The 14945-nt window shown below is 38.5% G+C and overlaps 1 protein-coding gene across 8 annotated transcripts in view; it reads left to right on the top strand.

Moving 5' to 3' along the window:
• celf5a (cugbp, Elav-like family member 5a) overlaps positions 1-14945 on the top strand; it is a 635748-nt gene that overhangs the window by 539429 nt on the left and 81374 nt on the right. For all 8 annotated transcript variants that reach the window (XM_051935295.1, XM_028816369.2, XM_051935294.1 and 5 more), the window contains exon 5: positions 2072-2151. In XM_051935295.1, coding sequence (XP_051791255.1) covers positions 2072-2151 — 80 coding nt within the window. The remainder of the gene's footprint in view (positions 1-2071; positions 2152-14945) is intronic.

Genomic DNA, 14945 nt, shown 5'->3' with positions numbered 1-14945 from the left:
AGTCATTTTATTTAATAGAGAGAAAGAAATGAAATTCAGTCACGGGCAGTTATACGTTGCATTGTCACGATGAAAGTCCAAACACAGAATTACAATTCAATGCGATATTGATGAAAATTTAATTCAAAAAATTGTTTTCACTTAAGTTTTACAGTAAAAGTGTAAGTTTAAAAAGTTTCTGCGTGTTAATTTCAAAGCCAAACAGAAGGAAATCGCATTACGCAACGAATAACTCTAATGCAAGATGAAACATAATTTACATTCAAATTATTACGTTTTAATATTTTTTAATATGGTTAATCACTTGCTGTAATGTAAAATAGTTAGTAAATTGTACATCCACATCCCCATATGCGAGCGGCAGAACCACAAAGAGGCTAGCGAGTAACGGAAGCACGGGGGTTGGCGAGCAAAGCGAGCAGGTGACAAAGCCCCCTACTAATTCATATTACTGAGCTGTTATTATAATGTGCATTCACGTGACAAACATATTCAACCTTAAATGTGATGAATATGATGTGCAGGCTATTTTAGTTTCCTTTTAAGAAGACCAATGCTGCCTATATTTACTGAAGAATGTTTTTGGTTTTTCGTCAGTTTATATCGGCTACCTGTTGTCACTTCTCTTGGATTTGATTGAAAGAACAGGAATATTTCAGCCTGGCATCATGCCTGCTGTATTAGAAGCCATTAATGGACTGAGGAGGTGCCATATTCAGTTTTGGTAGGGTATGGGAGCACATACAGAAAAACATAACATGTTTTTGCCAATATAAAAAGGTAAATTGGAGCAATGTTTGATTCTCCTAATGTATTTGGAGCAAATTACTGCACTCATTGCAATGAGAACATCTAGCCAGAATGATGCTGCATTTGTTAACAATAAGCACTTACAATCCATTAATGCACAAGTCATCTGCGATGCCATGATGAGAGTGACAAACATCGTGGCTAGGTGGCCAAGGCCAACCCATGAGTCGTTTATTTTGAGGCAAAGTAGTTTGGGCAGACGTGATGTTACTGTAAATGGTGGCTGTCTTGATGGTAAGGTAGATGACTGCATTCACAGTTTAACATACAGCCTATAACAGAAATAGTGTCATTTCCTGTGCCAGGTGATAGTGGCGGCCCACTCAGATGCTGTCACCTTTTGCCTTTCAGTGCCGTATTGAGTGCACCAGAGATACAGGTGGTGGTGTCTCGATGCACCACGTGGGAGTCTGCTCTACTAGTGTCTAATGATTCCATGTGTATGAGGTTAATTTTCATAGTCTATATATGGTAGTTTCGAGGTGGCAACTGTTTGATGTGCATTCATGTGCGCACATGTAGAAGATGATTGTGATTTATGATGACTATGTAGAAATGTGCGTATACCAGGTTTTATGAATGAATTTTTTTTTTTTTACCATACACATTTTTCAGTTTTTTTGGCATTCGCTTATTTCCATGCTTGAATCCAAGCAAAGTTTTATAAATGAGACCCCCCCGGTGTGGAACCAACTCATTATATACAACTGGAATTAGACACTTGATGAATACCTTATATTTCTCAGGATATCTGGGAATTCAGGGCAGTGGATAGTGAAATTTGATCTTCCCTGCTCAGCCTCACCAGTATATATAGTTGCAAAAAATAAGTTGAGAACTTATGAACTGTTAAAATTATAATACAAAGAACAATCACACTTTGCTTAGTTAAGTTTAATTTCCCTATCAGTGTCAATGTCTGTCAGTCCAGAAGGGATTTTACTGAGTTTACTGAGTTAAAGCAAGAAGGAGGAGTGAGACACAGTCCTTCCTCAGCGCTGCGAGAGACTTACCAGTAATGTCAGGTAGCATCTGGGTGTACTGTAGTTATTATTCCTACAGGGAACCAGTGACTGAGTTCAAGATGGGCAATTACTTTTGATTAACTGTCATTCTGTATGCCATAACTTTCTTTACAAATTCAACGTGTGTTACAATTCAGATGCTTCATTTTGGTTTAAGAAAAATATGTAACAATGCAGAAAATCCAGCATGACACCAAGTATTAATACAATGTTAAAATTGTTCTTTTCTTTTCTAGGTTGTGCATTTGTAAAGTTCTCCACACACGCCGAAGCTCAAGCAGCGATCAGTGCCCTACATGGCAGCCAGACAATGCCGGTGAGTACTGCATACGGGTGAGCCAACCTGCATATGGGAGTGTACAAGCCCACTGGAACCATTAATGACTTGATGCTCCTCTTGGCTCGATGGCTACCTATTTGATATTTTATGTGAGTTGCATGTTTTTCTATTCCCCACAAATACCTTAGGTAAATAAATGAAACCATGCCTTGAACTGCAACTCTAATCAAATGCCCCCCCACATTGCACTACAAGGGGACAATCAAACATGTGAGGTGTCCCCAGTTGCCTTTTCTCAAATCTGATCTTCCCCATGCAGTTACAAAAATGTAAATCTCCTTCTTATACAGTATCTTGCAAATCTCCTTCTTATACAGTATCTTGCTTGGCTGTGGACAAGGAGAATTGCATTGTGGTGCATTGTAGTGGCATAAATAATGCTGAAAACAATGAGAAGGGGAATTTGTACCACTTCACATAAAGGCCAGGCATCAACTATATGGACCATAATGGGTAGGAATAATGTAGAAAAGCCAAATACGTAAAGGGGGGCTGCCTCATCCCTCCAGCGTCTGAGCAAGACCCTTGATAAAGTAATGCCACAGAGCCAGGAGTTACAACAAAGAGCCACCCAAACCCTGACCACAATGATCCAAATATTGTAAATGTGCCACCATTTGGACAAATTTACAGGTAATGTCAAATGGAACCTGATCTGTAATTTACATAGTAATTACAGAGAGAACCACAAACCTCTGCTACACTAAAGTATGAGCAAATAGAAATTAGACCACGTAGAGCAAACATGAGCCAGTGCAAATAACAGCAGCACTCACCCTAAAGGACATGTCGAATAATGTCAAGTGGGAAATAATAATAATAATAATAATAATAATAATTTTTTGCATTTATATAGCGCTTTTCTCACTATAAACTCTGATCAATTAAGTGATCAATTGATTCTTACATAGTGCTATGCCCAACTGAAAGATAGCAGAACTTTACAAATATTAAACACTACTGCAAACCTCCATGAAAGATACTTCATACATCCATTATATTCCCCTCTTTTTCAATTAGAAGATTACTTGGTCTATAAATCCAATCATTGCGTAAACTCACACAGCAGAACCCAACCCGAATAAGATACAGGATAAGTGCCGAGTACATACCTATATATCCACACAATGTATAAGACATTAGAGCAATATTATCGACAAGGGGCCACTCAGCTCAACAAAGCTTGTCAATCCTGTTTACCTAACTTCTCCAAGATGCATTTAAAAGGTCCATAAACTAATTAATAAATGAATAAGTGCCCTACACTGTAAAAAATGTTTTGTTGGATCAACAAAAATAAATTACTTCACAAGGTAACAAGCAATTTAATTGATTTCTTTCAAATTTGAAAAAGTATTTGAGTAAACTTAATTCATTTGAGTTTGTTTTAACCTTTTCAAAAACTTGAATAAAAGCAAAAAATGTATTTAGCTCAAACCAAATTTCTTTAAAAACTCAAATTAATTGTGGTGGGCTGGCGCCCTGCCCGGGGTTTGTTTCCTGCCTTGTGCCCTGTGTTGGCTGGGATTGGCTCCAGCAGACCCCCGTCACCCTGTAGTTAGGATATAGCTGGTTGGATAATGGATGGATGAACTCAAATTAAAATTTTGTCCATTATTGTATTCACTGTAATGCCAACTTAAATTCTTAATTGGACTCAACTAAATACTGTATGTTCTTTATATGGTGTTGAATTCACTGTTTGTTAGGGTGAAATTGTTTTTAATAAAACAAACCACAACAATGTTTTGCTTTAAACAATGGAAGCAAATTTATTTTAAAATTAGTGCTACATTTTGTACAGTACCTTCAAACATGAAACATGTTTTTAAACTGATCTAATGGTGGTGAATGTTACTGAATCAGCTATAGCAAAACTCTTTTAGATTTATTACTGAATATTTGCAACACAAAAATCAATTTTTTGGTCATTCCTTGAACATGTTTTTTCTGTAAATATTCAGAACAAACATTTCACAAAAATTTCATATATATACATATTAAATACACAATATATTTTATAAGCTTTTAACAAAAAATGTTTATAAATTATACATACAATATATCTGTTTGAAATAATTATATATACATATATTAAATACACCTTATATTTTGAACATTACATAACATTATATAGTATACATAAAATGTATGTATATATATATATATATATATATATATATATATATATATATATATTCACAAACTCAAGGCAGAGTCATATAAAGGTATAATTTGTTTTCCTGGCTGCAAAATTGCTTTTCAAAATAACACAGCACTGATGTGCATACAACCGAGTCCAAACAGAACTGAGGGAACAGGGAAAAGGTGGAGGCTTTTAAAGGGGGAGACAGGAAGTGAATTCAAAGGGGCCGGGCTCATGTAGGTCTTCTGCCATTGGTGCGAGCCTGGGACGTGGCATCACAGGGGTCAGAGCCGGCAAGGTCTCCAAAGCGATTTTTTGCTTTAGACTAAATAGAAGCAGTTACATTAAGTGACAGCAAGGTTTTTCAATTTGAAGTAAGGCAAAAAATTACGTTAGGTGAACAAACATTAATATAGTTCATTACAACTACTAAAATTACCTTAAATCAAAAAGAGCCCTTTTTCTCTTTTTAGAGTGTACAAAGGACTGGTACTTCATGAAGGGTGGGTTCATGCCTTGCATCTGAAGCTACAGTAGTCGGTTAATTCTTTCCTAAACCCTAAAACATAGATTAAACTACTTCAATAAGTGCACGGGATAAATGACTAGATTAATGTTTAACCTTCCACAACAATTCTGGTTCAAGGCTTACCTTGTTGGTAAATAAAATGAGATAAGGCCTGTTGGCAATGGAGAAGAGAGAAAAACAACTGATCCATTGAAAAAAATAATAAGTACTAATAGTAGTGGATTGTCATGAGTGCATTGAAATTCTTACTAGCATACCTAACCAGTATGTCACCACTGAAAAACAAGAATGTATTATAATAAATCATTTTATATAACGGGAAGCATAAATAATGTACATTATGAGCTGCAAAGTCGATCTACCTGAACAATCAATCAAAAGATCAACCAATCGAGTGTAACAGAGTGCTGCTCAGCTTTACAAACATAAAACTCTGGCAGACTGCTGCAGCCTTCATGGTTTGACCCCTCTCCGGGTCACTCACTGTGTGGAGTCTGCATGCTGTCCTGCTGTTCTACTGCTTGTTTGGTGGGTACTTCACTTTTGCCCACTGCCCCAAAGACTTCAGTTTAGATTAAATAGTGACATTATCTCATTATCTGTGCTTGAAGTCTCTGCCTCACAGACTGTTGCAGAAGGGTGGATAATAAAGTCATCACTGAAGACTTAGTTCCAGTGCTTTATGGGATTTGATATTGCCATAGGTGGTCCAGTAAGAACAATTCAGAAAGTGAGAATATCCGTTATAAATGTCATTGAAAATGCAAATCCAAACCAGTCATAAATCCAGATATCTCACTATGATCAGGATGTTTTTTACATAGATGCAAAATCATTATTTTTAATAGATGGGTGAGGTATGATATGATGGACGAATTGTGATTTATATGTATGTGTGGTTTCCTTTAACAAAACAGAAAGAAGAGAAAGAAATGATTAATTTAACAGTAGCTACAATAATGAATGCAAATAATAACTAAGATAGATAGATAGATAGATAGATAGATAGATAGATAGATAGATAGATAGATAGATAGATAGATAGATAGATAGATAGATAGATATCTGTAAATATATAAAATTCAATGTCTGTCTGACTGTCTGTATGTCTGTCCACTTTTCAAGAGAGAACTACTTAACAGACTTAGATCGGATTTTTTTCTAGAGTTTGCTTGAACATTCCGGGTTGATTTTGTGACTCCTCTCATTGCACTATGTATCATAGTTTGCTTACGGTACAGATTTATGTGCTTAAATCCGAGAGACACACAGCAGGCAGAGGCACAGGACCCTCCTCACTCACGCTCCAGCCTTGGGAAGTACCTTACATCCGCTTAGCTAGTAAAAGAGAGAACTATTTAATGGATTTAGATCGTGTTTTTTTTTTCTATAATTTGCTTGAACATTCCGGTTGTGACTTCTCTCATTGTGCTAAGAATCATAGTTCACTTGCAGGAGCAATATGTTTGGCTAATCCGAGACAGAGGCTGCGTGCCGAGGGGAGGGGGAAGCGTGACATCAGGAGTGGGGAGCTGGGCAGGGCCCTCCTCACTGTCCTGTTTCACTATTACGTGGGCAGAGCCACGGGGGACAGCTAATGTATATATATATATATATATATATATATATATATATATATATATATATATATATATATCTCAAGAATATCAGTGTACTAATATTTGACAATAATATAGAAATCAAACTCCAATGAACAGCATTATAATTAATAACAATAAATATAATCTCTCTATTATAAAAAAAAATCTTGGAAAGTTTGGAAGGAGACGATACATGATCTTCTCGGAAGACAATTTGACGTCCCCCGAGCAGAAGAGTTGCGAAGTGGCTGGAGCACAGCACACCTGGGTTTTGTGGGGGTGGGCAAGCGAAGCGAGCAGGGGGCAAAGCCCCCTAGTACTATTAGAACACTATCTGGTACTTAAATATAACATTATAAACATGGGACTGTCACTAAACAAGAAAATATTGAAAGAATTTGCACAAACTCTACAAAATGTGCAATTCTTGCACTGTAATAGTTAACTTAAAGTGTTACTGGTTTAAACATAACCTGTGTTACAACTTTCTGAAACAATATATAATGAAACAAATATGAAATAATATAAACGCTTAACAATTAAAACATATCCATACACATATTTCATACACAGATATTATTTTTAAACAACAATGAAGTTGCATTATACAAATGTAATACCTGCTTCTTATGGGCGCATGATTAAGTTTCAGGGACGTTCTTGTAAATAAAGAAAGCAATGTCAGGCAAGTTGCTGAGCAGAATTTGCTAGAAACGTCTGCAGGAATTTTTAGTGATGAGCAAGAGAATGAATTCTGCCACACAACAAGCCTGTTGTGCTCTCCGGAGATGGCCAATACAACTTTTGGAGGCAGATCTTGACTCTGGAGTTGGGTAAGGCTGCTTGGATCATATAAAACTGACAGATTACATTACAAGACATTTGGCTGCACATTGCATAGCAACCTGTAAAGGGTTAAAAACATGATGATTGAGGAGAATAGCAGATCTTTTGTACACAGATTAATAAGGCCATTAGACAAGATAAAAAATGGCTATCTACTGTGGTTAGGTAATGGATACCTTGTCGTTGGTGACCCCTTAACTCCTTTCTTCTTAGTTTGCCAATCCTTCCTGATAATCTTTACTTTTTTCTAATGTAATGTTTTGACATCAATAGTGATTAGTGAAGTACAATAATTTGCATCAAAACACAAGGTGTTGCTTTGCAAAAAAATTAGCAAAATATATGCTGCTTTTTGACTGGCGAAATTCATTGAGACAGGAATAAAGTTTTTAACCATTCTGTAGAAGCACTTTTCTATATTCATTCTGAATGTATAGGCCTGTCATTTAGTATTAAAAAAATAGAAAAAAATCATCAGACACATCATCAGAGTATGAGATGTATGTTGCAATTATTCTGGTAGTTTGATGCCGCTTTACCAATTATGATGACAATCTTGGTGTCTGCAGTCCTAAACATGTGTCAGTGACAGAAGCAATACTCAAAACTCTCTAGTGCTTGGCACTGTGGATATCCTCACGATAATTTCCAAAAATCAAGAAAGAGGGAAGGCCAGTTGCTAGGTAACAGCGGGGTTGTTACTGTACTCACACCGTAATGGGTCCTTGTGTGGACAATACACAGTGTGCCGCAGTATAAAAAACACACTCTGCTCCCCCTTGGCAAAGAGAATGAGAGCAACAAAATAGAATTGATATGACTGGAGTGCTGCAGATTATCTATCAATATTCCTTGTTTTCAAACCCAGTAAAACATTAACCCCCAGCCCCCAGTTGAGCTTCCCAGTTACAAAATAGCATGTGAAAGGAATTTTACCTGTGGTGGGTTGGCACCCTGCCCAGGATTGGTTCCTGCCTTGTGCCCTGTGTTGGCTGGGATTGGCTCCAGTAGACCCCCGTGACCCTGTGTTCAGCGGGTTGGAAGATGGATGGATGGATGGATGGATGGATGGATGGATGGATGGATGGATGGATGGATGGAAGGAATTTTAACATCAGTTTTCTGAAACTTTGTAAAAACAAAACTTGATTGCTTTGCACATCATTAAGCTTCACCCTCCCTTCACGCTTATTTTTTAACAACCACCACCCATAGGGCTACTGTATGTGTTTTTTTTAAATTACTGTATATACTCGTATTTAAGTTCTCCCACAGATAAGTCGGGTTTGATTTTACAGTATAATTTCCGGTATGTGGAAAACTCACGCTATTGGTCCAAGGGATTATGATATGCTAAAGCCCACCTGAGAGAGTAACCACAGAGCACACTGCTTTGTTTTTTACGTATTGTGCCTACATGAACACACGGTGATACCCAAACTATTCCGAAGTGACGTTTGCACTGTTTAGTGTTTTTTGTATCTCACACCCACATACACCTTTATCGTAAGAGCATCTCTCATCTACGATGAAACGTTCGATCAGAAGAAAATATGAAGCTGGTTTTAAATTAAAAGTCGTTGAAGTGGCAAAAGAAATTGGTAACTGCGCTGCTGCAACAAAATTCGACGTGTGTGAGAAACTGGTGTGAGATTGGAGGAGGCCAGAAGATGTAAAAAAAAAATTTTAAAAATCAAGTGTCGCATTTTTGAACGGGCGTATAAGTTGGAGTCTGATTTTATGATCGATTTTTCAGGTTTCAAGATCCGACTAATACTTGAGTATAATTTGTTGGGTTAAAATTAGGCATGCTAGCAAGGACTTTTTTATGAAATAGTCTGGGAAATAAGATGTAGTTAAACGCTGAAAGAGAAGTCAAAACCAGGAAATTAATCAACACTACAGGCAAAGCTAAAATGAGAGTCAAAAATCATAGTCAAAAGCTAAGCACGAATCAAAGCCAGGATATATTAATGAAAAAGAGTTTTGAAAAGGTTTAATGGTCATTTGAAAAGGGGGTTTTGTTATCCGAAAATTCAGATATGAAGTGCTCTGAAAGAAAATTGACCTTTTAACCTGTTGCCTTGTGACCAGGACTCACAACTTCTGAGGACAAAATGCATAAAAACGCGGGTCGCTATCCTAACAATGGGGAACATACATCATGATGGCACTGTCATCTCAAAAGCATCATCCATTGCAGAGCCGGCCCTAGACAATTTCGTGCCCGAAGCAAACTGATACCGAGGGCCCCATAAGGGGCCCAACCCCTGCAGCTAGGTGGTCCGGGGCAGAGCCCCAGCCGCCAAGCGATTTCCTGCATCCTGCATGAGCTGCAGAAATGCGTTTTCCCAGCATCTACAACCATCACTTTTTGACGATTTCCGTTTGACACTGCCCTGTCTGAGAATTCATCTTTCGCTGCTTTTTCTTTACGTTTTTGAGCACCTGATTTATATTTCTTTGGCGGTGGAACTGAAAACATTTGGAATACAATAATTTCAAACTGTGAAAATTCGGCAAGTCCCTGACTGCTATCTACAAGACGTTCTTTCTAACAAAATGGAAATACATTGATATGAAGGAAAGTGATGGCTTTATGAAGAGAAGGGCCCCTTTTATGCTGTGTCGAGAATGCAGTGCGGCAGAGCGGCCCTGACTGAAGCATAAGTGGCCGCCTACTGAGGACAGAGGCACAGATGAGCCGTGGAGGCGGCAACAGGCGCGCGGGCCTGAGTGAAGCGTAATGAAGATTGGAGTGCCGAGTGGAGATGTCCACGTGGAGTAATTAGGTGATGGAATATGTTGCCCGTGAATTATATATATAAAAAAATTAGTAATAGAGGTTGGAGTGAAGGAGTCTGTTGCTCCATTGGGCCCTCCGCAGCTGCGTTGCATCACAGGAAAAAAAAAACCTTGGGCGCAGTGGGCCCCCTCCAGCTGCGGGCCCGAAGCGGTCGCTTCGTTCGCTTCGCCCTAAGGCCGGCTCTGTCCATTGATAGGGACAAGGCTGGGACGATGTTACATCACTAACCCAAAGGTATGAAAGTTTCTGCGCCATCCCAGATTGTCAGATAAGCCCTGAAACGTTTCTAAAAGATGTAAAATTATTCTCGCTTTCTGATCTTCTTTCTTATTTCAGATTTTGTCTAAAGTTTGGTTTTCATGCTTGTTTCTGTCCTTGTCCTCCACTTTACTTTTTGCCCTTGTGGTCTGTCATCATTTCACAAACATGGCAGGAAAGTAATTGTCTATTGTTTGTATTTGTTTAATTTAATTTTAAAATCTGATGGTTAAAGTGAGTGTAGGCACTTTCTTGAACATGCCCTGTAAGACAATGGCATCCCATTCACAAAGTTCCTAGTCTTGTTCCTGATGCTGCTGGGATTGAAATTGTTACAGTAAAGCAGGTTTACTAAGTGGAGATATGGATTATCGGATAACAAAAACCCAAATCTGGACTGCACCAATTAAAAATGATAACAGACACCTGTGCTTTTGTTTCCTCCACACAAAAATAGACAAAGAAAAAAGTCACCCTATGCTCAGTATGCATCACACAAATACACGGGTGCCAATTTTAATGGATGCTTGAGAGAAAATGACGACTGTATGCTGCGTGCCATTTGTCCTGATGCCAGTGCACACACTGCATGTTCAATCAATCCTACAGTTCACTAATAAATAATTTTGTTTACAATGGCTTTTTTTTCTAAATAAAAGAATGCACACATCACCGTGAGTAAAAAAATGAGAAAATCTTGGGATAAATATTTAAATATTAATGAAGCCTGTATAAATATTTAGAAATATGTTTTGAGTGTCGGTGCAGGAAGCACCGGGAAATAACAAGTCAGTGGGGGGTTCTGCAGACATACAAGTTCCCAGCAGGGTGCACGACAGGAAAGCGGAACACTGGCAGAGAGCTTGTCTGAAAGATGTCCACCAAAGAGGAGTCACAAATGGAGTGTGAAGACACAGAAATAAAGGGGGGGGGGGGGGGGTCAAGTTTTCCTTCTTGTGAGGGGAAAAAGAGAAGAGCAGAAGAGGGAGTCACTAGAAAAAGAATCGTCAGTACTGCAGAAAATGGTGCAAAGCTCTTCAAGACTAAGACCCCAATTTGCTATTTCTTTAAACTGCAGGAATTGAATATTGAAGCTGCAGCAGCCTCATTGATCAGGAGCAATTACAACTCAGCAAGGAAAGGGCCAGAAAGAAACAAGGCAGCCACACACCTACTCATTTCCCAAATTAAACCTAACTCCCTCTTCCCCATCTTTTTCTCTTCTAATAAACTGTGTGCCTTTCACCGTCCTCTTCTCGTAAATTTTCTAGCAGTTTCATAAGTTTGCCTGGCGCGTGACCTTTCCCGGCTGTCACATCAGAATGATATCTCGGCCTTTTGTTGCTATTGATTGCAGGGTTCCAGGGGGCAAGCGGGGAGCCTGGCAAAAAGGTCAAGTGTTGCTTTAAATTATTTAGAATTTTAATGAGTTGGACGACTATTGCAATGATACTTTTCCGACTGCCGCAAAGAGGGCAAAGCAAACATGAGATGGTGATCTTCAAAGAAGGGACACAAAAGGAAGGGCAACTACATTAAACTTTTCATAAGTGATACCATTAAAAGTACCACATAAGAGAGAAGGGCATCTCAGAAAATGTGAGGATGTTGAGAAATGTTAACCTCATAAAGAAAGAAAGATTGAAATCATGACATCCACCCATCCATTTTCTAGGCCGACTTTTGTATTATTTAGTTATGGATAGGCTATTGCCTTTCCTAGAAGTTCCAGATGCAATGCAGGTGTCTAATCTTGATGGGATGCCACCCCATAACAGGCCAATTTATAGGCAGCAATCAACGTACTGATTGGTTATGGAATTAAATTCCAAACAGAGAGGCTAAGCTGAGATTTATTACTAGTCTCTGGAAATGCAAGGTGGCATACTGTGCTGCTTAAGTAAGTGTTTCTTAAACTATGGGTCACGGACATGTTTGTGATGGATCGCCACATAATTGTGTAGCAAGATTAGATGAGTCTGTCCAAGTGTGTATTCTCTGGCAAGTGATATGCCACCCTTTTTTACTTTCTCGCATACGAAGTATAAGGAAAGTATTGTAATCGTCCAAAGATTCGATGTCGAGATTTTGATGAATCTCGATGTTTTAGACAACCCTGACTTTCTCATATACGAAGTATAGGGAAAATATTGGAATCCTTCAAAAATTTCATTTGGAGATTTTGATGAATCTCGATGTTTTAGACCTTCCTGATTCCGAAAAAAACATTTTTAGAATTATGCCTGTGTGTGTATGTAAACTTGAGTACACTTACACTTAGGTCAACCAAATTTTGCATACAAGTATTAGGTACAAAAAAGTAGATTTTTATTAACTTTTGGACTATTTCTACTAACTGGAAGTGGTACTTTACCTTTTATTCATGCAGCTGCTGAGTCAGATTTATTCAACTTTACTTTTATAATAATTATTCAATATATTATTAATTTGATTTGATTTATTGTTGATGTTTCTTTAATGTACATAATATAAAAATATAATAATTGTCTTGCGGTTTACTCCTCAAATATCCATCGCCATATCTGAGTATACGAGAAAGTCTAGGGGGGATCACTCCTGATTTTTTGTAGTAGTATGTGATCCAAGATGTAGCCTCTAAACAATACTATCGATGCATCACAGAGAGCTTTGATTTCTAAGGTACAAAAAAATAATTAATATTCCCCATGACACCAACTTGTGAAACAGTCAAAGTGAACTGACTAACCGGCAAAGACAAGTATAAGAAAGGCAAAGAGAGAAGGGAATGACCCACTCTGGCCTTGTCATCACTGAGACCTCCCTCAAGAGGTTTAAATCCTACCTTTGTGGCAGATCCTACCATATGGTCTGGCAAAGAGAGATGTCAAGGGCACACCAGGCAAGCATGGGGGTGCCCCAAGGATCAGTGTTGGGTCCTCTCATCTTCTCTACCTATAAACTTCTTCACTGGGCCCTATCAACCAGTTCCATTGTCTTTCCTTTTAGTACTATGCTGATGATATACCTGTACAACTGTATCTGTCATTCTTTCCAGATGAACCCATTGTATCAGCTAGAACCTCTGAATGTCTCACTGATATTGCAACCTCCATGAACAAACACCATCTCCAGCTCAGCCTGCCAAATATGGACCTCCTTGTTATCTCAGCTTGCCTCATCTCTATTCAGCTTGGCTCATTATCACCAACACGCACTAAGTCTGTAAGCAACCTTGGGATTTTGATTGCCGACCAGCTGTCCTATAGGCACCATATTGCTATGCTCTCCTGGTCTTGCAGGTTCACTCTATACAATATCAACAAAATCGGACTGTATCTTAAAGAATATGCAGCACACCTCCTGGTCCAGGCTGTGGTCTTGTTCCAGCTGGACTACTGCATCTCTCTTCTGGCAGGAGTACCAGCATGCGTCACCAAGCTAGTGCAGATGTTTCAAAATGCAGCGGCATGTCTAATGTTCAGCCAGCCAAGGATGGCATATGTCCCTCCTCTCTTCTGATCACTACACTTGCTTAGGCATGTACTAAGTTCAAATCGTTGTTGCTTACCTGCAGAGTAGTCAATGTATCAGCACCTGTTTACAAGTGGAGACACTTCTGAGGTCCTACGCTCCTTCTCTTCCACACAGTCCTGCTGTTGAACGATGTCTGGTGAAGCCACCACTGCGTGGTATTAAATCTTGGTCCAGACTCTTTTCATGTGTAGCTTCTGGCTCATGGAATGAGCTGCCCATCTCCATTCAAAATTGTGTCTCCTTTAATATGTTTAAGAAGCATTTGGAGAATTTCTATCTATAGATGTTAGGTTTTGTAACCTAGAAAGTAGTACTAGGGTGTTGTACCATGTTAGCTATTGTGAATGTAGTGAGAAGTCAAGCAAAATGACACCTTTTATTGGCTAACTAAAAAAGATTACAATATGCAAGCTTTTGAGGCAACTTGGACCCCTTCTTCATTACATCTTGCCTGAAGATGAGGCCTGAGTTGCCTTGAAAGCTTGCATATTGCAATCATTTTAGTTAGCCAATAAAAGGTGTCATTTTGCTTGACTTCTCACTAACCTGGAAAGTGTATCTCTCTTGTATTTTGTTTGGAGCGCTTCACTTGTAACCTTGTCCTGTTACACTTGTCCTCAAACAGTCACCAGACTGATGTTTACTCAATTATGTTGACCACTTTTGTAAGTCACTTTGGATAAATCATCTGACTAGCAAAATAAATGTAAATGTAACTAAATGACAGATGGGACTGTGGCACTAGTTTGAAATGTTGGAGTGGAAAGAACTGGTGAAGCACAAGGATATGATGATGCTTGTGGTGCTAAGGGGGCTAAGATGGTATGGTGGGTGTATACAGTATATCATAATGACAGTGTTTTGTACTAAATGCAGTTTCAGTCGTCACATACATCTGATTGGTGGCTCATTATGTTTTCTCAGTTATGGCAAATATTGATCTACAGTAAATCTGGAGCAGAGTTGCAAAGAAGATTTTGTATTAAGTTGAACATTTCTCAGTTGGGGAGAATTCCTTCTCTTAACACTATTTTTAAAAGTGTTTTGAATATTTTCAATCTAGTGATA

This window comes from Erpetoichthys calabaricus, chromosome 12, assembly GCF_900747795.2.
Source record: "Erpetoichthys calabaricus chromosome 12, fErpCal1.3, whole genome shotgun sequence".
NCBI classification, from domain to species: domain Eukaryota; kingdom Metazoa; phylum Chordata; class Cladistia; order Polypteriformes; family Polypteridae; genus Erpetoichthys; species Erpetoichthys calabaricus.
Note: the sequence above shows the minus strand (reverse complement) of the source record. Positions and strands in the feature narration are given on the sequence as shown.